This window comes from Apteryx mantelli, chromosome 3, assembly GCF_036417845.1.
Source record: "Apteryx mantelli isolate bAptMan1 chromosome 3, bAptMan1.hap1, whole genome shotgun sequence".
Taxonomy (NCBI): domain Eukaryota; kingdom Metazoa; phylum Chordata; class Aves; order Apterygiformes; family Apterygidae; genus Apteryx; species Apteryx mantelli.
In genome coordinates, this window is record NC_089980.1 from 63,781,555 (window position 1) to 63,804,730 (window position 23,176).

General features: G+C 38.4%; 1 protein-coding gene across 1 annotated transcript in view; it reads left to right on the forward strand.

The window, feature by feature from the left end:
• Positions 1-23,176, forward strand: part of UTRN (utrophin) — a 401,902-nt gene that overhangs the window by 337,321 nt on the left and 41,405 nt on the right. The window contains exons 62-66 of the mRNA XM_067293529.1: positions 2,182-2,383; positions 11,063-11,148; positions 17,068-17,225; positions 19,549-19,715; positions 22,273-22,384. Coding sequence (XP_067149630.1) covers positions 2,182-2,383; positions 11,063-11,148; positions 17,068-17,225; positions 19,549-19,715; positions 22,273-22,384 — 725 coding nt within the window. The remainder of the gene's footprint in view (positions 1-2,181; positions 2,384-11,062; positions 11,149-17,067; positions 17,226-19,548; positions 19,716-22,272; positions 22,385-23,176) is intronic.

The following is a 23,176-nucleotide window of genomic DNA, read 5'->3' on the forward strand; positions in this document are numbered from 1 at the left end:
AACCCTTCTGGACAATCTGTGCCAGCGCTCAGTCGCCCTCACAGCAAAAAAGTGTTTCTTAAACACAGGCAATTCTGTCTGAATCTAAGTTAGTGCCCATTGCCTCCTGTCATCTCACTGGGCACCAGTGAAAAGAGCCTGGCCCATCTTCTTTACACCCTCCCTTCAGATATTTATATGCATTGATAAAATCTCCCCTCAGTCGTCTTTTCCCCACGATGAACAGTCCCAGCTCTCTCAGCCTTTCCTCCTATGATAGATGCTCCAGGCCCTTCATCATTTTAGGACCCCTTCACTGGACTCACTCCAGGAGGTCCACATCTCTCTTGTACTGGGGAGCCCAGCACTGGACCCAGCACTCCAGCTGTGGCCTCACCAGGGCTGAGTAGAGGGGGAGGATCACCTCCCTCATTCTGCTGGCAATGCTCCTCCTAAGGCAGCCCAGGATACTGTAGGCCGCCTTTGCCATTGAGGGTGCATTGCTGGCTCATGGTCAACCTGTTGTCCACCAGGACCCCCAGGGCCTTCTCTGCAGAGCTGCCTGCCCGCAGGTTGGCCCCCAACAGGTACTGGTGCATGGGGTTATTCCTCCCTAGGTGCAGGACTTCTCACTTCCCTTTAGGGACGGAATTTTCCCATTAGGTCAAACTAATGGCAAGGTAGCCAGAGTTTGCTGCAGTTAGCAGTCTGCCCTGTTTGGTAAATACATATCTATCATTCATTTCCACCCCGAAAGATGGGACAACACTTAAAAAAGCAAACAAACAAAACAACCTCAAAACCTCCTGCAGGTCTGATGCTGTAAAGTTAGAATAGAATGGATGGATGTCAGTGAGGGAGAAAAAGCAAGGAATGTGAGGGACTGTTTCTCATTTTACAGTGATGTTAGGAATGGTGGATTGGGGAAATGGGATTGGGAATGTAACCTGCTCTTGGCCTATAACCTTATCTTATGGTAGATGCTCACTGAGTTCTGGACAGAATTGGTCATGGTGGTTAGTCTTGTCTTGCTGCTGCTTTTTTTCCCTCATACTTATTTTTCAGCTCAAGCTAGACTTACCTGATTTGCACAGACTGCCCTTCTGGGGTCCTTATTTACCATTATTGGTGCAGAGCAATTTACAACACATCTGAGATTGTCATGTTTCATTTCCTTTGAGAAATGACATTTATAGAGTAAATGCATTACTGCCTACCCAGAAACAGCTCTGTATGTATTTCAACTTCATATTATATGTACTGTAGCAAGCATACTGATATATTGCAACTATTTTTTTTTTTGCTAAAATCCTCACTTTTTTGGTCAAAAAATGTCACTTAGGGCTTATACCAACCTTTTTATTAGGCCTTCCTTTACATCAAAATAAGTTCCATTTTCATTTTGTTTTGCAAAAAAATTAGAAGAGCTCATTAGCAGCTTTTTATTTTCACCATCCAGTAACCATATTTTCACAATTACAGTCACATTTGTTTATGGTTTTGGGGGCAAAACCATTGTCACCCATCAGAAGTCATTGGCATCAGTAACTGCTTATAGAAGCACATGGGAATGCTTTCAGTTTGCATCTTGAGGATGATAAAGGAAATCTAAATATTTTGCATGAAAGCATAGCATTTAGTGTTCTGGAAAACTTCCATAAACAATTTCCCTCTGTCCCTCTCTGCAGTTTCTTTTAAGCCTTCATTTAGCAACTGCTGTTCAGTTAATCAGGGATCAGTATCTTCTTACTGCATTTTAAAGAATGTTGTTACCCCCAAATTTGCTTTGCTTTACGTTTAATCAAAAACGGTAGTCATTCGATGTGATTCTGCTTTATGGTAAATGCAGAGAATTCTCTAACCTCAGTGGACTCCCAGTGTGTGTACATCTGAAGTGAGAATTCTCTAATTATACAGGCTACTTCAGCGGCTTTTTAAATGTTCTGAGCTCTACAGTGTCATTATGTTTTTCTTGCTTGTTCATTTTTTTTAAAATATAGTACCAAAATGCTCTTGACTCCTTGTAACAGAGAGCAATTTTTCACTGTAATGTTACCGAAGGAAAGCTACTTCTTGGCTGATAATCTGTCTACAGTGTTTGCTGCAATAAAGTGAGAAGTCAGGGAGCAAGTACTGTGAATCCCATGCTCAAGCATCTGTATTCATCCCCCCCCCCTTTTTTTTTTAATTATCTTTTGTTAGTGGACCTGTTGGACCTGAACACAACAAGTGAAATTTTCAAACAGCACAAGCTGAGTCAAAATGACCAGCTCATTGGTGTCCAGGATGTGATCAGCAGTCTCACTACCGTCTACAGTGGACTTGAAGAGAAACACAAAGATCTGGTGAATGTTCCTCTCTGTGTAGACATGTGTCTTAACTGGCTGCTCAATGTATATGATAGGTAAGTAACACGTTTTTATTCGCAGTGTGTTCCCCAGGAATTTAATGTAGTATTAACAAAAGTTTGCACTTGTGACGTGTGAAAAGTGCCAGACTTGTAGGACTGTGATATGTTTTTTTCTGAGTTACTTTCTGGAGGAAGTGTTCATGATGATAGAAAAATGATAGAACTTCTTTAATAGAATTTGATAGAACTTTTTTTTTTTAGAAGTTCTTTAATAAAAAAAAAATCATCTCTCTTGATAATTTTGACTCAGTAAAGAAAGTGCAGTTGCTTGAAATGAGCTGTTTCTTAATGCTGTCCTGCTCAGCTACACTGCAGTGCTAAATGTTATGCAGGGTTTACACTGCTACCATATAAACATGAAAGAGTTTCAGGAAATGTATGGGCAGGTAGAGAACCTGACATGCCTGTTGGTGTTTGCTGCTTAAGTTCTTTTACGAGTGTAAATGTCCTAAACTGCCCAGAATGTTTTCCAGTCGTACCAGATCCTTTCCTGCCACAAACAGGGACAGTTCTGTTATTTATTTTCTGCTTAGTGTCCTGCATGCTATAGGCCTGGCTGAAGTCCCTGTGTAGAATCCTCCTCCTGATGGTTGTTCTGGTTTCAGCACCGAATCTCCTGTGATTCTGGAGGCTGAGCAGTGTCCTGGCCCCAGCTCGCTTCCAGCGTGTGCAACTCCCATCTTGTACCACTTCTCAACACTGGTGCTACATGATCCACTTGCCCTGGTCCCAGGAGCAAAGCTGTATTTCCCTGGTGGTTTGATAGTTTGCCTCAGGAATGTTTTGGGACACTTACAAGGAACTCATGGCTTTACCTAAGTAAGCATCCTCTATTCTTAAAAAGAGCACCAGATCTTGGAGAACATGAAAAATTCCACTCCAACAGCCCCTTGTATTTTTGGCCAGTCCTTTCCAAGTAGGCAGACACTCCTTTCTTTTGCTGCATGTTCAGCCCTGCCCTCCCTATCCTGTCACACACTATGTCAGCTGATATGGACCTACAATCAATATATCTTTCTCCGGTTTTGTTTTTGAGTCTTGAGTTTGTCACTCATTTTTCTTAGTTAATTATGTTTACTATTCTGATCCCCCTCCTGGGGGATCTTTTCTGAAATTGGAAGAAGACCTAGTTTCCATCAGCTCCTCCAATCCCTGTAATATATCTCCTTATATCTCCTTATTTCAATCATTTCTGATTGATGACACCCAGACTGTTCCATAGTTGCTTGAAGACATGGTGGTGCTATAGATGAGTTGGTCACTTCTGTCCGTCTAATTAAATATATGATGTAGTTCAGAGATATGCACAGAAATTGAATTGGAACTTCTAAACTGCATGTTTGATGTCCAAAATTTTTTCCTTTCTTCCTATTTGAAGATGAAAAGAGTTATCAGGGAAATTCTCAGCTTTGCAAAAGAGAGCTGTTGTGTCTTGAACTAGTATCATTTGTTCACTGTGTTCACTCAGTCAGTGCCAAATGCTAACAGTCATAGTCATTTTTTTTAAAAGAATTACAGACCAGTATTCCCATACTTTGTAGAGTTTTTGTTTTGTTTTGTGTTTTTTATGTTGGGGGTGGAGAGGGAAGGAGAGAAGGGAGTACCCATGACCATTTATCATTTACATGGTGACTATTTGGTGTGCTTTGCCATTCCAATATTTGTTTTTAATATTATGACATTTCAGTTAATTGGACTCCTTACTACTCCTGGAAAATTGGAAACCCCATCAAATAATGACTGGGACTTCTTTCAGCAAGTATTTTTATTTTCCAGAGCTCTGTATTGTGGGTGATCAAACAACACATCACTAGCAAATACAGTGGTAGATCAAATGTGCTGCTTGCCTTAGATGATGTTGGACATTTAGATAAGAGACTTCATAGTGTCAGAGAATTTTTGTGGTTACTAGGGTTTTTTTGTTGTTTTTTTTTGTTTTTTTTTTTAAATTGATTACTCATCCATTATTTTTTCTTCTGCTTACCCTTATTTCCCAACTTCAATTAGAAGTCAGTGGTTTATCTGTCCATATTTAAAATGCAAGTAGTAAGCAATAAACCTTTCTCCCATTCAGTAATATTTCCTGTTGTCCCCATTCGCTATTGATTTTTATGTTGAAAGTGTTAGTAGAGATAATTCTTCAAGCTGACGACAGACTTTAATCTTCTTTCAAACTATGAAGAATGGAAGATGAAGGGTTTTTGCAATAAAATTACTTTTTACAGTGTGTTCCCTTGCACCCCTTTCAAAACTACCCTCCCCCCAAAAAAGCTGAAAGAACAGGCACCAATTTTAAACTGCCATTTTTTTAAATTGGCCTTTAGAAAAGAATTAATTTGTCTCCTGGCATTTCTGTTGTTTATTGCATTGGTGTTATATGTATAACAGTGTTTCAAATCATTAAACTGCCTGCAAAAAGCATCTGTTAGTTGCATGCTATTAACCTGAGATCTAATTAGTAAATCACAGATTGATGACAAACCAGGAAGTTCTTCAGACTTACCTACAGATGTCTTTGGCACTAAAAAGGACCAATTTATTTTTAGAAGTAGTAGACGACAACAAGGTCTGTTGTGTTCTGGTATTTTCTGACACATCAAGAATGATTCATTCTTCAACCTGAATAGAGGAGAGAAACGGATTGAATTTACTGAGTGACTTTTACTTGCTCAAGTACTTAAGGTTGTCCCAGGCAGCAACATCTGCCCTATAAACATTTTTCAAGCTTATAGTTAGTTCTTTGTTTTGTTTTTTTCCGGAAGATTATTTTTAATACAGTTAATACAAACAATTAATGGAATTTAATACAAACAGTGAGAGCTGTGAGAGAAATTGGTTGCTCTATTAAATCATTTGGCCAGGCCTATGTTTAAATCATCCAAAACCAAGAGCCAGCTGTTATTGTTCTGGACTATATTGCAAATTTTCTAAAACCTCCGAAAGTCATTTATATTAAAATGGAATGAATAGTTTTCAGGACTAGCAGTATAACTTAACACCCCTTGAAATCAGTTGTTTAACATATTTTAAAGTCTGTCATACATAATATAGAGTACATGCACTAATTGTGGGTGATGCATAAGCTTTTATGTGTTTTTTCTGTTTTTTTTAACCTCTTACAATGTTTATCTGATTTCTTGTATTTCATAGGAGAATTTCAGCTTTTTAATTTTCTTGATTTTGTGATGTTAGGATACTTTTTGATAGTGCATTCTTTTAAAGCCGGTTGCGCTTTTCCCTTTAATTTCTTTGGTGCAGTGCTCTAGGACGTGCAGGATATCTATGGCCTGCCATGTATGTTGACCTTTTCCACAAGGGCAAAGCTGTTCTCTGTGATCATTCTTTGTGGCCCAGTTTTCCTCTGAAGAATCACAACCTTGTTGTTTATTGTTGCGTTAAAATAACCTGGCAAACTCTTAACACCATGTTGAGTTAATATCCCAGGCCTCACCAGTGTGTTACATTTAGCACAATCCAAACTCCTAAAAACTTATAAATGAGAAGGATGGGAAACCTGCTCATTCAACCTTAACTTTATGCCCTGGTTCTTATGGTAGCTGATGGAAATTTGCTACGTGCACTCCGGTTGCATTCACTGCATTGTTGATAGCTGTTGCCACCCCTCCTCCCTCGGGGGGGTTTTCTCTGCTCTTGATACTATTTATCTGTTTTTCTGTTGACTTGCCAGTCGTCCTTCTTGTGTATTCTTACCTGAAGTCTCTGATACTTAAGCTTTTGTTACTTGGATGCCTTCTATATGCAGCTATGCCCATCATTGCTTGCCCCTCTGGTGGTCGCATTGCTCACATGCTTGTACAAAGTGTTTATATATTACGTCTGGCCATACCATCATAGTGTTACAGAATACTTGCATACCAGTGTTGGTAACAATATTAATTATATCCTGATTAGTATAGTTATAATTTATAGGTGTCACAGGCCTCTGTTTTGACTATGGTATAGACTGTGTTTGACTGTCAAATAAGTTTTGTTCCCTTTCAGTGCTGTTGAAAAGCAGCAATAAATTCTGTGTTAGGGTGTTACTTAGAGAATGGAATAAAGTTTGCGTATGAGGCTTGTGTGACTATAGAAAATTTTTGGAAAGTTTGCTAAACTCATTTTCCTCAAAGGACGTATCTTCAGATAATTTTAACCCTGCATTAATTTCCTAGGTTTTTGAGCAGAAACAGAAATGTTTGTTTTAGGATTTAACAAGCTGTTCTGCAGCTGAGACATTACTGTGTCCGATCAGTGCTACAGCATGTTACATGATTTCCAAGTGCTCCTCCCAGCTCTGGTCCTGTGTTATAGTGAGGTTTGGATTATAGTTGTGTTTCATTTGTTTGGAGCCCAGTTGCGATAGGATCAGAAGGGGAGCTCATAAGACATGATGACAAGACATCATGTCCCAGATCTTAACAGGTGTATTGCCTATATTACCTGTGTGATAGAAGACCTTTCTTCCCCTCTCTCCTCTTCTGCATCCTTTAATTCCAGTATCTCCTGTAATAAGATACAGGATGAAAGTCCTTTCCCTTTCTCTCCCGATACCATGGCCATTTCTTGCTCACCCTCTTTTTCTCACTCACTTATGTTACTGTAAAACAGGGACAGTCATCAATTTTTGTATAAAGTCTTTCTCTGATTCCCTGCATCCGGGAATCCCTGTGTTTGGGTTCCCTGTGTCTGGGTCTCTGAGGCAGCTGAATGGTTGCTGTCTGCTTAGATGGAGAGTCCACACTATTCAACAAAGTTGAATGTGCTCAACTCCTACTCCAGCCTCTCCACCCATGCAGCATGGTACACTCCCATTCCCTTGACCATGACCTCTCTCCTTGACCAAAGAACCTAGATTAATGATCCCCCACTGAGCTGGTCCTCTCTGTCGTGTAGCCTTCAGCTCTTCTCCTATCATGCCTGGAAATGATATGCACTGTTATAGGTAAACGTGACAAATTGACAACCACTCGGGCCGGGTTGCATAAATTCCAATTTAATAATTGAGCAAGTCACAAGTAAGCAAAACAGCGCTGGGCGGCCGGGGGGGAGTCTCCTGCTCCACCAACGGCGCGCACAACCCCCCCTCACAGTCTCCTTATATGCGATTCCAGTTCCAGGTATACGGGGCACCTCCTGTAACTTCTGCGGTTGCGCCGGCTGTTGCTAGGGGGTCTTCTTCAGCCCTCTGGTGGTCGTGGGGATGAAGGCTGGAGTCTTCCTCTGCATTGTGTGCCATATTAGGCTATCTAAACTAACATTGCTGCTTCGCTAGCTCAGCTCAATTTTCTCAGGCGGAGTACATGCCCCCCACCACAGGCTGTAGGATGTTCCCACAGATGTTCCCAAGGCTGTTTCCTCACTGATGTAACAAATTAGTACATACCACAATACAAGATGTTCCCAAGGCTGTTTCTCACTTTGATGCAACAAATTAGCACATATCACAAGCACCTTAACAATTTTTTTTTTTTTTTGGGGGGGGGGGGGGAAGAAGGTGCAGCAGGGTGGCGATTGTACCATACTGAGGCATACAGGCCAGAGCCTGCCTGATACATGCAGAGACAACAGAACCACCTAGAAAATCACCTAGAGAAACATGACTATTTTTTCTTCTCCCCTTTACCTCTCTTTCCCCTCCTGCCTGCCCCATCCCCAAATCCTTTTGTTTGGCAAAGGAGAAGAATGGCAGCAGTACACCATACAGGCAAAAGGGCAATGAATCCTTAGACTTTTTATTGCTTGGAGAAAGAGGGCCTCAGATATATCCAGTGGGACAAACGGACTGTAGAGAACACAAAAAGTGCTTCTCTCAAGCAGCTATAATTGTTTTGCCATTTTTTTCCTTGAAAATAGATCAAAGGCCAATAATGTTGCATTTTTATACTGCCTCTCACTGTTTCATTGACCAACAACTTTGCTTTAAAGTAGTTAACAGAGATTTAATGATTTGGACTCCTCTTCATCAAGATCAGAGTGAATAATATCTGAGTTGTTAAAATCATCTTATCAACTGACTTTGCAATGATAAGCATGCTTGTATTGCTGTAGAGTGTGTTATGGAAAATCAGGCTCGCCGGCCTCCATAACAGGGTCCGACCCTAGGTTCCTGCTGAGGCAGAAGTTCGAAGTCAGATTGAAGAAAAATAAAATTTAATGATACACGTGTGGTAATTGCAGCTCGAGCTGGGTGCCTCCGAAGAGGGACCCCGAACAAAGAAATCCCTGGGCAATTATACCCTTACAATCTAAATTCCCCACCCCTTAAGCGATAGTTTGGACCAATAGTAATAGCTAGGTCTGGGGTCTTCCCCTTCTTCACTGGGCCCCTTCATTGTCTCTAGGCAGGCTGCTGCTTTTCTTATCTTCAAGGTTGGCTGCTCTTGCTGTCTGTGTAACTTCTTTCTCTCTCCGGCTTGAACCGGCTCTGGGGCCCCCTTTTACTTATCTAGGTGAAAGTTCACAGCCTGAGGCCTAAGGCTTCAGCAAATTTAGCTACTAATGCTAAGCAAGTTATGCTAAGCGATTAATTCTAGACAGCTTCAGTCCGATATTCTCTAACAAGTGTATCTTAATAGTGTGCTGGCACTGAACTCTAAATACTTGACCCTTGCATTTTGTATGAATTCAAGCTTTAAGAAGTTGCCTGGTACTTGCCACTGTAAGGCCTTGATTTTAGGTGTTTGTACACACAGCACAACTAGATGGTTGTGCTGCCATTCAGAGGCACCTTGACAGGACTAAATGATCTCCAGAGGTCCCTTCCAACCTCAGTTATTGTGTGATTCTGTAAACTGGATTAATTTAAATCACTGAATTGGAAGTTTCAATGCCACAAAATCTATCTATAGGTTTTGTTTGTTTGTTTGTTTAATGTATATGTAATTTCAGCCATAACAGTTAGCTGTTTCCAAGAAAAAGGCTAGGGAGAAATTGCTCTTTAAAAATATCATATTGCAGGTTTTTGAACTCTGGTTTATAATTTAATGAGGGAATGTTTTTTGTGCTGAGGAAGCTTTTCACAGTGGCTGTAACAACCTACTTAAATCTGAAGGAGTTTGAGGCCTTTACATGTGTCCTGACTTTTAGCTGCAAAGTTCTCCTGAGTTCCCACCTTTAGTAAGCAAATGCTGTAGTCAATCCTGAGTTAAATCAAACCCAAATGAATGTTCTGCTTTGTTTTTCATTTGTATACAAAGTTACAACCTAGACAACTCTGCACAGGGAAGCTTGGTGAAAGAACTTTATCAAGGTTGCAAAATGAGCCGTTTACGAATCAGGATATGCCAGAATGATGTCATGTCTGTGACTGAAAGAGGTAATTTGAAGCTAAGCTTGAATGTATAAAATAGTTGGCACTTTTATAACATTCTGGAAAATTGGCTCCTGATTTTCAAACTAGGCAGTAAAAGTAATGGAAGCTTTTTATTAATTTGGCAATAATTTGTCTGTACCTCTTTCCAACTTGTGAAATAGAGAAGATAATACTGCCTAGTCTCACAAGATTAGGTGATGGTTGTGAAGACAAATGCATTAATATTTGTAAGGCATTTGACTAATTTACTGAGAAGCCAGGAGTAAATTAATAATTTTGTATTCAGCACAGCATTTGTGGAGTAAATTAGACAGCAGAGCATACGTTGAATGGGGAGGACAGAAAGCAATGCCTAATAACTACTCCAGAAGTAATTAAAGGATATATCACTGTGCATGACAAAACGGAGCTAATGTTTGGATGATATTAGTTCTAGTGTTATTTTACTTGCTGGTGAAGGCCCCAGCTAACCTTTAAGTACAGGAGTTTCTGTATAATTATATACAGTTTAACTACCCTTTTTATGACCTGTTTGCCATGTCTAATCTAAAGACAAATTGCATGGTATTTTTCAGCTTTTGAGGGCAGAAATTATCAGATCTTTTAAGAATCTGTTTCTTGCACTGAGCTTTTGAACTTTAAGATTGTCCTTTTCCATGTATCCTGGTTTTATTGATTTAGTATCTGTTTGAATAGTATTTTCCTTACAGGCTTAAAATCACATGCTTTGGAACCCATTTATCTGTTTTCAAGTTGCTTAGATTTGTGGTTTTTTGAATTGGGGTGGGTTTTTTGGTTTTTTTTTGTTTGTTTGTTTGGGGTTTTTTTTTCATTTTGGGCAACATGAGCCTGAAGTCATGCTGCCTGGAAAGAAGAACAACTCCACATCTTCTGATTACTGCGTGTGTTTGGCTGTTTACATCCTGGTGCACATGTACATCATAGCATTTCAAATATAGAAGGAAAAAATAAAGTGAACAAAAAGAATGAATTCCTGTGGTATGAAAATTCAGTTTATTTTGTAGTCCTTCTTTCACACTGAGAAATAGGCTTTCTTGCTGTGTACTCATTGTGTACTTCTTTGTGTGTAAATCACATTATTAAATCATGCTGTGGGTTTTATAGGGCTAAATCTCAACCCTTTTGGAATAATATGAATTGTTTTGACATGTAAACGTGTAGCAGGTGAGTTGAGCTTTTTTAAAGGAAGCATTCTTAACGTGATTTGAAGTGTTAATTTGTTTTGAGATTTGAAGTATAGTTGAAGTAGAACTCACCAGTGACTTTGCATTTGGAATAGACTTGAGTTGGACTGTAATAAGATTAAACTGTATTAAATTGTCTGCTCTTTGTAATTTCAGTGGCCGAACTGGAAAAATTCGAGTGCAGTCCCTCAAGATTGGCTTGATGTCTCTTTCTAAGGGCCTTCTGGAAGAGAAGTACAGATGTAAGTAAGAAAATACTTTATAAAATGTTTAATTTATATAATTGTCATGTGTATTATTATTACACATCATAGCAAAATTTGTAGTAAACCATTTCTCATGCCTTTGTCAGGATTTATGTCCTGACTGGAAAGTATTGATTTCAATTATGTACCATCATAATGCACAGTATTGCACTCCATCCAAAACAAAGGAAAATGTTGCTATGTAGAAGCTAGAGAAGTGTTCTATTTGACTAATTCTGCTTGGAAATATTAAGTGTTTTCAAGAAATTAAGGAGAAGCTGCTTGAAAGGAAGAGCAGTACCCCAAATACGGCTGCTTAATACGAATTATCTGCCTTCTAGTTTTTCTTTTTTCAGGCCAGATTCTGACATTTGCCTCTCCTTTTTGACAATATTTCTTCTAGGGATTTCTGAGGCGTTTGAAATCCCAGGCTTCTCCGAACAATGCGGACACTGAAAAGTTGTATTTGAAGTCTTTAGCAGAGCACAGACCATGCTGACCATGTGTTAAACATTGTATTGTTAGAGAAGCATTTCTTGTCACAGTATTTGGTTGTAAAATAGGCAAGTTTCATGTTATAAAAACTTTTGGATGAAACTTTAAATCTTTTGTAGAGTGCTTAAGCAGACCATTTATTCAAGTATGTTCTACCTAACGTTCCCAAAGATTAACCTCTGAGGATCAACTTGAAGAAACATATTTTCTGGGGTACTGAGACACAGGCTTTATGAAATAGTATGATAATCTGATTAGGGGTGCTAATGTCATCTTACCAATACAGGTGATTTGCCTCTTTCTCTCTTACCCTTTTTGGGAAATCAGGCTTCTTCCTTTTTTTTTTTTTTTTTTTTTTTTTTTTTAAATGAAGCTTTTTTCTATCTACATTATTTTCTTAGCAGCCACCTTTAATTACATTCATTGCCAAAACTAGTAGGAATTTTGTTGATTGCACATTCATTTCCAATACAGATAAGATCTTTTCAATTGATACCCTTTTAGATGTATTTGCCAGAGAAATTTCTGGGGGTTTTTTGTTTTGTTTTAGTTAAACTTCTTTAAGCCGCTAGGCTGCAAGATTGACATGAGAACGAATCTTTAATTTAAAAAAGTCCCAATTACTTTAGAAAAAACATTGAAGCCTCCTTAAAGAATGCCTATTCTAGAAAACATTTAAGGATGTGCTTAACTTTAAGCACGTGCCTGGATACATGAATAAAATTCCCTTGAATAAGAATTGAATAAGAATGGACCTACAAACATAATTGTTGCCCATGAGCTGGCTACATCTATGCTAATAGAGTAAATAGTCTAGGGCTTCTTTTCTGCTTGTGAGGCCAGTGACGTGGTCTGGCTGTATCCATATTATTAAACTTTCTTTAGTCCCCAGAACAGGGTGGCCACATGTGAGCTACTTGTTGGAAATGTTCCTGGGCCCTAACTTATTCTCAAGTTTTTCCTGGGTATTTTGGGAGTAAGAGTTAGCTGACTTTGGTCAAAAGCATGCTGAATCCCCTTATAACAGCTTACTGATACAAGTGGCAACATGCCAGCATCTGGCCCTAGGCCCTGGCACACTGTTTAATTTGCTGTTATAGATGTAGCCTTAAAAAATGGAACAGAAAAAGAAGAAAAAAAAAGAAGATAATGTGCATGACAAAACATATTACTTGCTTTAGCAACCTGCTTTAATTCTGAAATGTTCAGAACACAATAAACAAAATAGTGCTCATTGTTCTTTGCTCTTTTTACCATCAGTTCTTCATACACTATCACATGACTTCTGAATATCACAGAAAAATGGAACGTTTTTAACCACTCAATTTTAGTGTCACAAATGTTCTTGGAAAGTAAATTTCAATCATATAAGCAGGCATTTACATTGATAAAAATTTAAATTTGCATGTACAATTATTCACAGCAGATTTTATGCCTGGTCATGCAGTCAGGGGACAAATGCTGTCTCACAGATACGGATTTGTTGAGGGAAGGGACAACAAGAATTTTATCTTTCCTCCCTTTTCCTAAGCTTTAGAGGTGGAAAAAAGTCACAGTACTTTGTAACATCTGGGAGTACATTTGTGTGTGTTTTGCTCTTACCTGGAGCTCATTTATGACATGAAGCCCAGACGGAACAGCAAGTGAAACAGAAAACATTCATGAAATGTTTTATTTAGTCTGTAGGCTTTGGGCCGTATCACTTAATGCATAAAAAATATAAGATTTGAGGTGAATGAGAAGGATTACTTGAAAAATCTCTACTGTGAAAGAGCTAATTCAGTTGCAATCTGGGTCTTTTTTCTTTTTTTTCTGTATCAAAATCATCTCTTGGTATATGTTGCAAATCTTCAAACCATTTGGAAATAACACTGTGATACTTTAAAATAATGTGCATCCTGTTTGTACAGCATGCATATGAACAAATGATGACACATTTTCTCTTTTGTATATTTCTAATTAAATCCATATTCAGTGTAATTAGGGAGTCTTTATCACTAGATTCCTTGCAGCTGCTTGGATGGTGCAGGTTTGACAATGCTAGGTTTGCGATTTGATGGCTCAGCAACCTCAGCAGAAGAGACAAAATGTGTGTGTAGTGGACAGTTTATCCAATTTCTACTGAAATAGTAGTAAACTTTTGCACGTTTTGCAATATCTGCATACCAGCCAGTAATTGCATTTTTTCAGGTTGTTCAGCTGTGCTATAGTTTGAGTCCTACAGACTCTCATCCCCCAAATATTAGTGTGTGGCTGTGTTTAATTTTAGATTAACTGATCTTTTATTTTCTGTTCGTTTTTTTTTCCTGTGGCTCAAGTCTGAAGAAGCTTGCCTTTTGCTTCTGCAATCATCCTTCTTGTCCTTTTGATAGAGTCCTTTGATACAGTTTAACGTTATATAAATACAAACTTATTTTATGTGTGCATATATGTAAAACCTCGCATAATATGTATGCATATGAGCATAAACTCCATTTGTAAGAGTGCTCAGTTTGTGGCTTCTGGCATTGCTCGTGGGTGACATAGGGGATTCCCTTCTGCAGTGGCAGGTATAATGTCTGGGTGCACCCTGTCAGAGCTAAAACGAGCTCACCTGCTGCATGTTTGCCATTTCAGAGCTGCTGTCAGCATGCCTCCTTTGCCAGGGTGCAGCTCATGGCTTAATTTAAGGCTGCTGGCCAGACAGGGAGCATTTAGGCTTTCCGTGCCTTTAGCTGAGGCGCTTCTCTTCCTGTATGGCACAGCAGTGGTATTGAGTGTTTTGAGGGAAAGGGGAGAGCATCTGTGAACACCTTGCACTTGGGCAGTCACTGGTTATGGCAGAGCTGCCAATGTTACTTTGGGTTTGGGTGGATTCTCTTTTTTCTTCTTTTTTTGAAGTGGTGCATTTTGGAGGAGTTTAAGCTCTTCAGTGGTACCTGCTGGTTTCCTACTTGTATCAGCCCTAGCTGATAGCTCTCCCTCTTATTTCTCCTACCACATCGTTTTCCTCTCTTTATTAGCTTCCCAGTCAGTCAAAGGTTTAGGGCTTAGGAAAGTACTTCATCTTCCTCTCAGCCACAGTGATTAGTGAATTGTTTTTCTTTTAGAGCCAGTTTCTACTGTAGACAGATGCAAACAGAAACAACAAACAGTAGGTGAGGCCTTTTTTATCCTATCGATTTTTCAAATCTGACTCTTAGTTACTGGGAAACTGTTCCAACTGCAATGGAAAAAATTAGCCAGGATTTAGAAATGCAAAATAAGTTTGGAGCCGTACAGTACTAGACCTATGAATACTGCTGTCAGTGTTTTTTTCCCTCACCACTAAGTGCTGGAGATGCTGTAGCATCTGTGTAAATAGACAAGAGTGGGGCAAAAAAATGTAAGAAATTAATTTGGTCAGCTGGACTTTTATTTTATGAAAATCCTTTCCTCTGCCTCAGCCACTTTTGCAAAGAAAAAAGTATGGCCAGTCTTTCTGAAGCACGCTGGCAAAGCTTGACAGTTACTCCAAATGAAGGACAATTTACAGAGTGTAATAAAAAAGTTTCTCTTAGATATTTCTGAACAAAGCTTGTCTATTTCTCAATCAGAATTGCAGTCAGACTGAATTTTAAAGTTTTATTTATTTCTAATCTATTAATGGCTGTTCTGGTAAGAGAGATGAAAAGTAGGGGAATGGTACAAGTGGATTTTTTTTTTCTTTTAAAACTGCTGGGAGCTTTAATTGAAGCCAACCACTGAGTGCAAAAGGAAAATGTAAAAGCTAACTGGAAAGAATACAAAGCATTCACTTCTATTTCTTCTGTAGTTTATACCAACCATAAGGGTATTTTCAGGAGAGATTAATCTTGTGACTAAATATGAATGTATAGAACTATAGAGATCATGAATAAATCAAGGATTACTGGCAGACTTGCTTTAACTTCTGTTAAAACTTTTAGCCAAAAGTTTTAACACATTTCTTTCTTTGTGTTTTTGCCACTTTTAAAATTGTTAAGAAAGTCAGTACTTAAGAAATCTTACTTCCTGTACTGCAGTCAGTCCTTTTAGTTCATACTATACCATGACTCATAAGTAGATGGAGCCACAGGAGCATCTTTATAGCACTTCTGCAGAAGTGGACTCCTCCATTTCTACTTAATACTTTTGTAAGCTTTCTTATCTTACAAATATTAAAATCTTGGGGTCATAACTCCTGGATCTACTTGAAACAATGTTAAATCACTTTTTGATACAACAAGCCACAGTTTTCCCCTAAGCCTCTTTAGCCCTTTGGATGCCGTTTGAATGAGGATGAACTACTTCAGTGCTATCTTTCTGACTTTGATCTCCAAAACCTTGGAAATATAATATATACGCACCTGAGGTGTGTATACGTTCCATTCCATTCTTCTGAACAGGTATCAACTGCAAAGATTTAATAACATCTTGAATGTCCACCTTGTTAGTCTTTATGCATTTAGGCAGAAACATTCAACTAATGCCGCAGAGAAAGGAGAAATAAAAATTCTGTGAGGATGTTGGGATCTGTCATCCATTCCCAGTAATCAATACAGAATCATTTCCCCAAAACAACTTGACAGTGCATGCATTTGTTGATTTTTAAATGATTCAAGCAGTATGCCATCCAGCATTCCGCTTGAGAAACTACTGTGCTTCTCAGGAAGTCTCTGGATCTGGAACAATTTTCTCAATCCTTTTGGCCTCAATTTTTTTCTTTTATTGCAGTCATCCCAGTACTTCCAGTTATGCTGCAGAGCTTGATGTGTACCTTAGGAAAAGGGAATCAGTGAAAGGAAAGTACATGGAAGTCGGTGTGGTTATCCAAGAAGCAAATATGATTGCTGTTAAGCATGAGTTATGTCACTGGTTGCTGCTCTTGCTTTAAGCCGTTTCATACGACCAGCTCCAACTTGTGCTGTTTCTAGTCTCAATCAGAGCATGTGTGCTTCTGTCCCTAACCAACCCAAGGATGGCTTAGATTTTGGCATAAAGGAGGAATTCCTGAAATACCACTTGTTTTCTTCCCTAGGGATAGCAAAGAAAACCTAGTAAATATTAGGGGGGAAATTAAGTAATGTTGGATTAAAACAAAAATCTATTCTGATTTTCTGATGTTTCTCTTATTTTGTCACATAGCTGCTCCTAAGTAAATCAAGAACTACAATAGGTTACACTTATTGTGTAAATTTATTAGGAGATACTGTAAGAAGCCATATAGTTTAATTTATTTGGCCTGACACTCCTGATTTGTTTACAGATCAAGAAAAAGTAGTCAAAATAGTCAAGATAAATTGAACTATTGTGAATGGGACAGCTGGCCATCTGTAACTCTGTTTGGATTACAAAAATTACAAAATTTCAGCTGCAGTATTAGTGCCTAAAAGGAGAGTAGATGGAAACGAAAGGAGCTCGTGCCTCTCATCTGTGTTGCAGATCTCTTCAAGGAAGTGGCAGGCCCCACAGAAATGTGTGATCAGAGGCAACTCGGCCTGCTGCTTCACGACGCTATCCAGATCCCACGGCAGCTGGGGGAGGTGGCAGCGTTTGGTGGCAGTAATATTGAACCCAGTGTCCGGAGCTGCTTCCAACAGGTAAGATGGTAAAAACCTTCACGTGGAAAAACCTGTTCCTGAAGACCTAGAATTTACTCTTAAGTGATGCAAAAAGAAGAGAGGAATTTAAAAACATCCACTGAGTTTTTGAACAGAAACGAATAAGCAAGTAAGTGTGGGAAGTTACTGTTAAAATGCACATGTAAAAGATGATTTATTGTTCAGCAGATCAAATAAATTACTTTCTAGCAGAAAGAATTTATAAATCCTTATGTTTATGACAATATTGGCAGCTCCAAATGCCGTTAAAACTTTTTGTAGCAGCCGATTATCCTGCTTTGCATCTTTCAAAGCAACCTGATGCTCCAAGAACAACATACTTTTCCCTGTTGGAACAAGGCATAATCTCAACAGAACAAGAAAATTATGTTGATACTAATTTTTGACCCTGTGCATCAGGAAATTATTTAGCATTATTTTGCTCATGAAAGAGCTTGCAGATGTACAAAATTTCAAGCATAGTCATTTATGTATCATAAGCCTTTATGCAGCAGACTAGAATGTAGAATAAAGCTGTCTTCAGCCTGCTGTTCAGCTCCATACTACATGCAGGGGGTTAATGAAGCTGCAGGGAGCATCTGTCATTTTAAAGAAGATGGGAAGAAAAAAGAGGATGTTATAATGAAAGACAACCTAACACAGAACTTGTCAAGGAAGCCTGAGGCTCTGACTGATAGTGATAGCTATACTGCTTAAGTGTATTATTTCTGAGGAAATGACTGCTTTGAGCATTGTCAGTAACTATATGTGGGTTAAAAATTCACTATGGCATATATAAAACTCCTGACTTTAAATAATATTTGTGACTGTATTAAATCCAACAGATTAAATGTTAGAGAAAACTTTTAGAGCATTTTTCTTTCACCATTCTTTTATAGACATTTCTATGGTTTCATACAGTGCTGTGAAAAATGCAGTTGTTAGCTTTTTTTCAGAACTATTAGGTATATTTCCGGGCTCTAAGATGATTGTAATTGAAAGAATGTTTGTCCCAATCATGAATAAATTTGCTAGATTCATATGGAAGTTGGTTGACAAAATTAACCATATAAGATTCTCCCTGAGGTTTTAATATTGCTTCTTCAGACAATAAGATATAGTGCTTGACATATCTGTTGCTGACCTCAAGTGGTTCAAGTCATGCTGAAGTAAATTATTTGTTAGTGGCAGACATTTTGTGTCACAGAGGAATGATCTTTATGTCCCTTGAGGATCTGCCCCATCTCCCATGCTGTTCAATTATGGGTGAGGCATACTGGCAAGATATTGTTTAAATACAGTGTATGGCATCATGATTATACCAATGGTGCAGTTACATCCTTCATCTCAAATGAGTGCTGCAAATTCAATTGCTGGTCTGTAGGAGAGCACAGATCAAGTGTGCAACTGTGTGTCAGAGCTATCTCAGGGTTTGCCTTGTGAAAACAAGTATTTTGCTAGTGGGTAAAGCACATTATTGCCTATTCCTTTCTTCTTTGCTGCTCCATAACTGGCAAGGATCTAAATGGATTATGAGTAGATTAATAATACTGGTGGTGCTCTTGGTCAAATCTTACTGTTCAAGAATAACTTTCATTTTAAGTTGTGTTCTACATACTTGCCATGAGCTCAGAACGACAACCTCTGTTCTTACTGCTGCAAAATACGATTAATATAGTTCCTTTTTAGCCAGGCTTCTCTGTTGATTACAACTTAAAGAGAATGCAGAAGCGTGTTTGTTCGCTTCCTAAAACAATTGTATTAATATTTTAACTGTACTGTATTCTCAGTGTTTGCGTATACAGTGGCAGATATATTTTCCTCTTTTTTATATTTTTTAATTTGCTTGTTTATTTATTTAGCATGCTAACTTGAAAGAGTACCATGGGCTCAGAATATAATTAAGAAATTTTTCTTGAGTCTCTTGGCACTTAGTAGACCCATGCAGGCAGTACTGACTTTTAGTGATCTGGTATCCATCTGTCAAAGGACCACCATGTTTCTGGTGTGTCAAAAATGCAAAACATTCTTCCCCTTAGTGTTCTGTTCCTTGTTTCTCAAGTCCTTTTGGTTCAAAGGTGGTTTTATTATGGACTGCTCCTTCTTTATTACTTTCTGTCTCCTCTGTCCCAGTTGTTTACTCTTACGTATTCTTACTGACCAACTTCAGTTGTTTTCTTTCTGTAACTGGTTTTACATTAACCTGGCATGGAAAAAAATTGATGCAGGAGTAGTGTTTTGTTCTGGGGAATTGAATTCTAATGAAAATATGTTTGTGGGTTTTTTTTTATTATTGTTATTTTGTTTGTTTTTTGCTCACCAGAACCACAATAAGCCAGAAATTACTGTAAAGCAATTTATAGATTGGATGCAGTTAGAGCCACAGTCTATGGTATGGCTACCAGTTCTACACAGAGTGGCAGCTGCAGAAACAGCAAAACATCAGGCCAAGTGCAACATTTGCAAAGAATGTCCGATCGTTGGCTTCAGGTAAGAGGGAGGGCAATTGGGTGCAGGGTTTTTCTGAAAATTGATTTACAACTGATTTACATATTCCAACAAAAACAGTTTTTTTTTCTGTTTGCTTTTCCACTGTTTTCCTACTTTAAGATGGCATCTGTCTCCTGTAGTCTGCTCATATTGTGGATCTCACTGCAGGAGCATGTGAGCCACTTAGTTTCTGTCTCCTACAGTACTGCTGTTAGGTACCAAATGGGTCTGTGACAGAAAGGGTGCAGGGAGTGCTGTCATCAAGTATTTTGTCATCGGTGGATCCAGTAAGTAGCAAATGAAGTATAAATACACCTGTGTATTCAGTAGGCATGACACCAAAAGGAGCTGATCAGTGAGAAAAATTATGTATGTTTGTTCATATCTATGTCTTAGGCAGAGTGAGAGGACTCAAGACAGACAGACTGGACATCTCTGCACTGTTCTGCAAATAATGCTTGTGAAATAAAGTAGCTCATACTAGCCACTATTTAATCACCCTTCAGCAGCAATCTTTCCTTGCTTGGCACAAATGTTGATATATTACTGTGATGAGACTTGCACAATTCCTATCTGGAAGCACTGAACATAATCTAACTTTGGTCTGTTCAAAGGAAGCCTGTGAATTCTTAAAGAAAAAATGGCTCCAGGGATATTCTTTGTTATTCTGCTAAACTGTATGATTTTACTATAAACACTGTCACTGGACATTGGATGGTTGGTTCCTTTGTGCATTCTGTTATGACCTACATGCATTTGTATATTGATTGCTCCAGTGCATATGGAACAAAGTAAGGGAGAAGAGCTAAACATAAGAGACTCTTTGCTCTGTTGTGGTCTTGAAGTTGTATGTATTATTTAGGAGCTATGTAGGGCAGTCTCTCTTATAAGTGATTCTAATGCTTTTTTTAGGGTGTCTAGGCAGATGAGTCATTTTTGTTCCCCATGCTTTCTGTTCTTCCTTCCCTCTGTTGTGCTAAAGGACAGTAATATAGGAATCTTGGGGTCAGATTCATCTCACCTAGCCTTGGGCATACTAGCTTTAGTCAGACTTCTAAGACTGAGCTGGTGACCCTCTTCTCTATCAATATAGAGATGTAAGTACTTCCAGAAGTAATTAATTTGATCAAACTTTGTTGCTTGTCTTAAGATAAGGTGAAAATTCCTCTAGATTGTTCTTAATTAAGGCTTGAGGGAGCCTAGGGTGACTAAGCCCCAGTGTAGATACCTAACTTTTAGATGCAGAAGTTAGGACAGATGGATCTTTTCTGTGCTGACCTTTCTTGTGTAGAGAAGAAAAAGGAGGGCATAGAGATAAAAGACAAAAGAACATGAGTATGCATGGAGGAGAAGGGAGGACAAAAGAATGACTCACTCTAAGTCATTTCTATGATGAAGCTAGAGATCTGCAACAGCAAAAGCATCTCCCATCTTAGCAGAAGGTGGATGTGGCCATTTAACACACAGGCTCTGAATAAAGAGTCTAAACACTTGCATCAGCATCCTTAAAAGTGAACCTTTACGTTTATACACACATATTGTCTTGCAAAACAAAGCATAAAACTCAGCAGGGGAAAAATGTGGATTGGTGCTGAAAACAACTCTCAGAAAGCAATTTAAATTTAAACTTTAACTATTCAGTACCTATTCAATTTGCTTCAGTTAGCTCATTTTAGTTTCATACTAATCATATAACCTCATCCAATCAGAACAGCATACTATAAAAAAAAGTGGGTGGAATATAGAATTGAATTCTTGCTTTAGTCAGTTTTAGTGAAAAAATAAAAAGTAAAATTTTTTTTAAAATAAGTCTACTTAATTTTTAAACTTTATATTATTTTGTATTTCCTGAACTTTAAGCAAGTTTCAGGAGTTTTAGGGTCTGATTCATGAGTTTAGAATTTCTGAGCATCAAAAAGATGTAAAAATGTTTAAAACATCTGGTAAATATAAAAACATGTAAACTTAAACCACTCTGATTTATAAACTTTTTTCTGAGATACCAACTGATGACTGAAGAGAAGAAAAAAATTAATGCAACATAATCTTAAGTCAGTTTAAACTCTGAAATTATAAACTTTGCATTTCATCTGTAGAGCTGACCCCTTCCTAGATTTTGTCTGTAAGTTTGTATTGTGTAAGACTTTTTGTTTCCAAGTGACTTGGATGATAGATCATTCACACTGGCTCTCTCTGTGGCATTAAAGGCTGAAAATTCTTTTTAATTGCGCAGTGAAGTGCGTTTTGCCATGTAGGAAAGTCATACAAAGTGCTAAGAGGGCTGTGGGTTTCCTGTTGCCAGTGGAGCTGCTGCGGTGGCACAGGTGCCCCTGGTTATGCAGCTGTGAGGCTTCTTTGCAGCGACCTGCCCCGTTCATGCACTGCTGCACATCAAGGTGCTTTCCCACATAATCCTGACAAACCCACTGTGCCCTTGTGCTGCTGAAAAGCAGAGGACACCATTTCAAAGGGTCGTTTGCCTCCTGAAGCTTAATAACAAGTCAATGTTAGAACTAAACCTAGGAAGCTCTAATCACTTTGTTTAATGTCTCCATAGGTACCGAAGCTTAAAACATTTCAACTATGACGTCTGCCAGAGCTGTTTCTTTTCTGGCCGTACAGCTAAGGGGCATAAATTGCATTACCCAATGGTGGAGTATTGTATACCTGTGAGTACCTATTTACTGACCACTCCTAAGGGTCTTTTTTTGCATTATTTGTGGTCTAGAATTTCTTCTTAGTTTTTTGACACCTAGCTATTCTTTCAGGATTTTTATTTTTATTTATTTATTTTTTAGTATATGTATGTGTGCGTGTGTGTATATGTATACATACACAAAATATCTAGCAGGGCCTGTCCTTCTGCATTTCTCTTTGAAATTCATTAGGAACTTGACTAGTGCTATTGATTTTATGGGGGCAGTGCTTGGATTCTGTAGAAAGAGGGTAGCAGTATCTACCGCTGAGATAACTTCATTTTTGTTCTATGAAACAAACCTGGAGTACTGAATATAATTGTAGTATGTACACACGGACACACACATGCACCATTTGTAAGGGTGAGAGCGTGTCGAAGAAAATGGACTTGCTTTACCATTGCCATACCCTAGTAAACAATATTTAATGTTTTAGTAATGTAATTTAATGTTTTAAAGGTGCACAAGCGTTGCTTTCAGGTCTAATATTTGCTTGCTTCATCAAAATGCGATTGGAAATACATGTCACAATTTATTCCCTTAAATAATTTCTATTTATTGGGATATTTAAAAATCAGTGTGTGGCTGGGAAAAAAAAAAGCAAAATTGTTTGGTTGGGTTTTTTTTAACCAAAAATGCTGAGTTTTGCCTGCATTGGCTAAGAAAAAATAACTTTATAGTTCGACATTTTATAGATGGCATGTTTAAACAAGATTTTTCTAAGGGAGTTTCTGGGAGACTTTCTTAGGTGGAGTTATGAGCAAC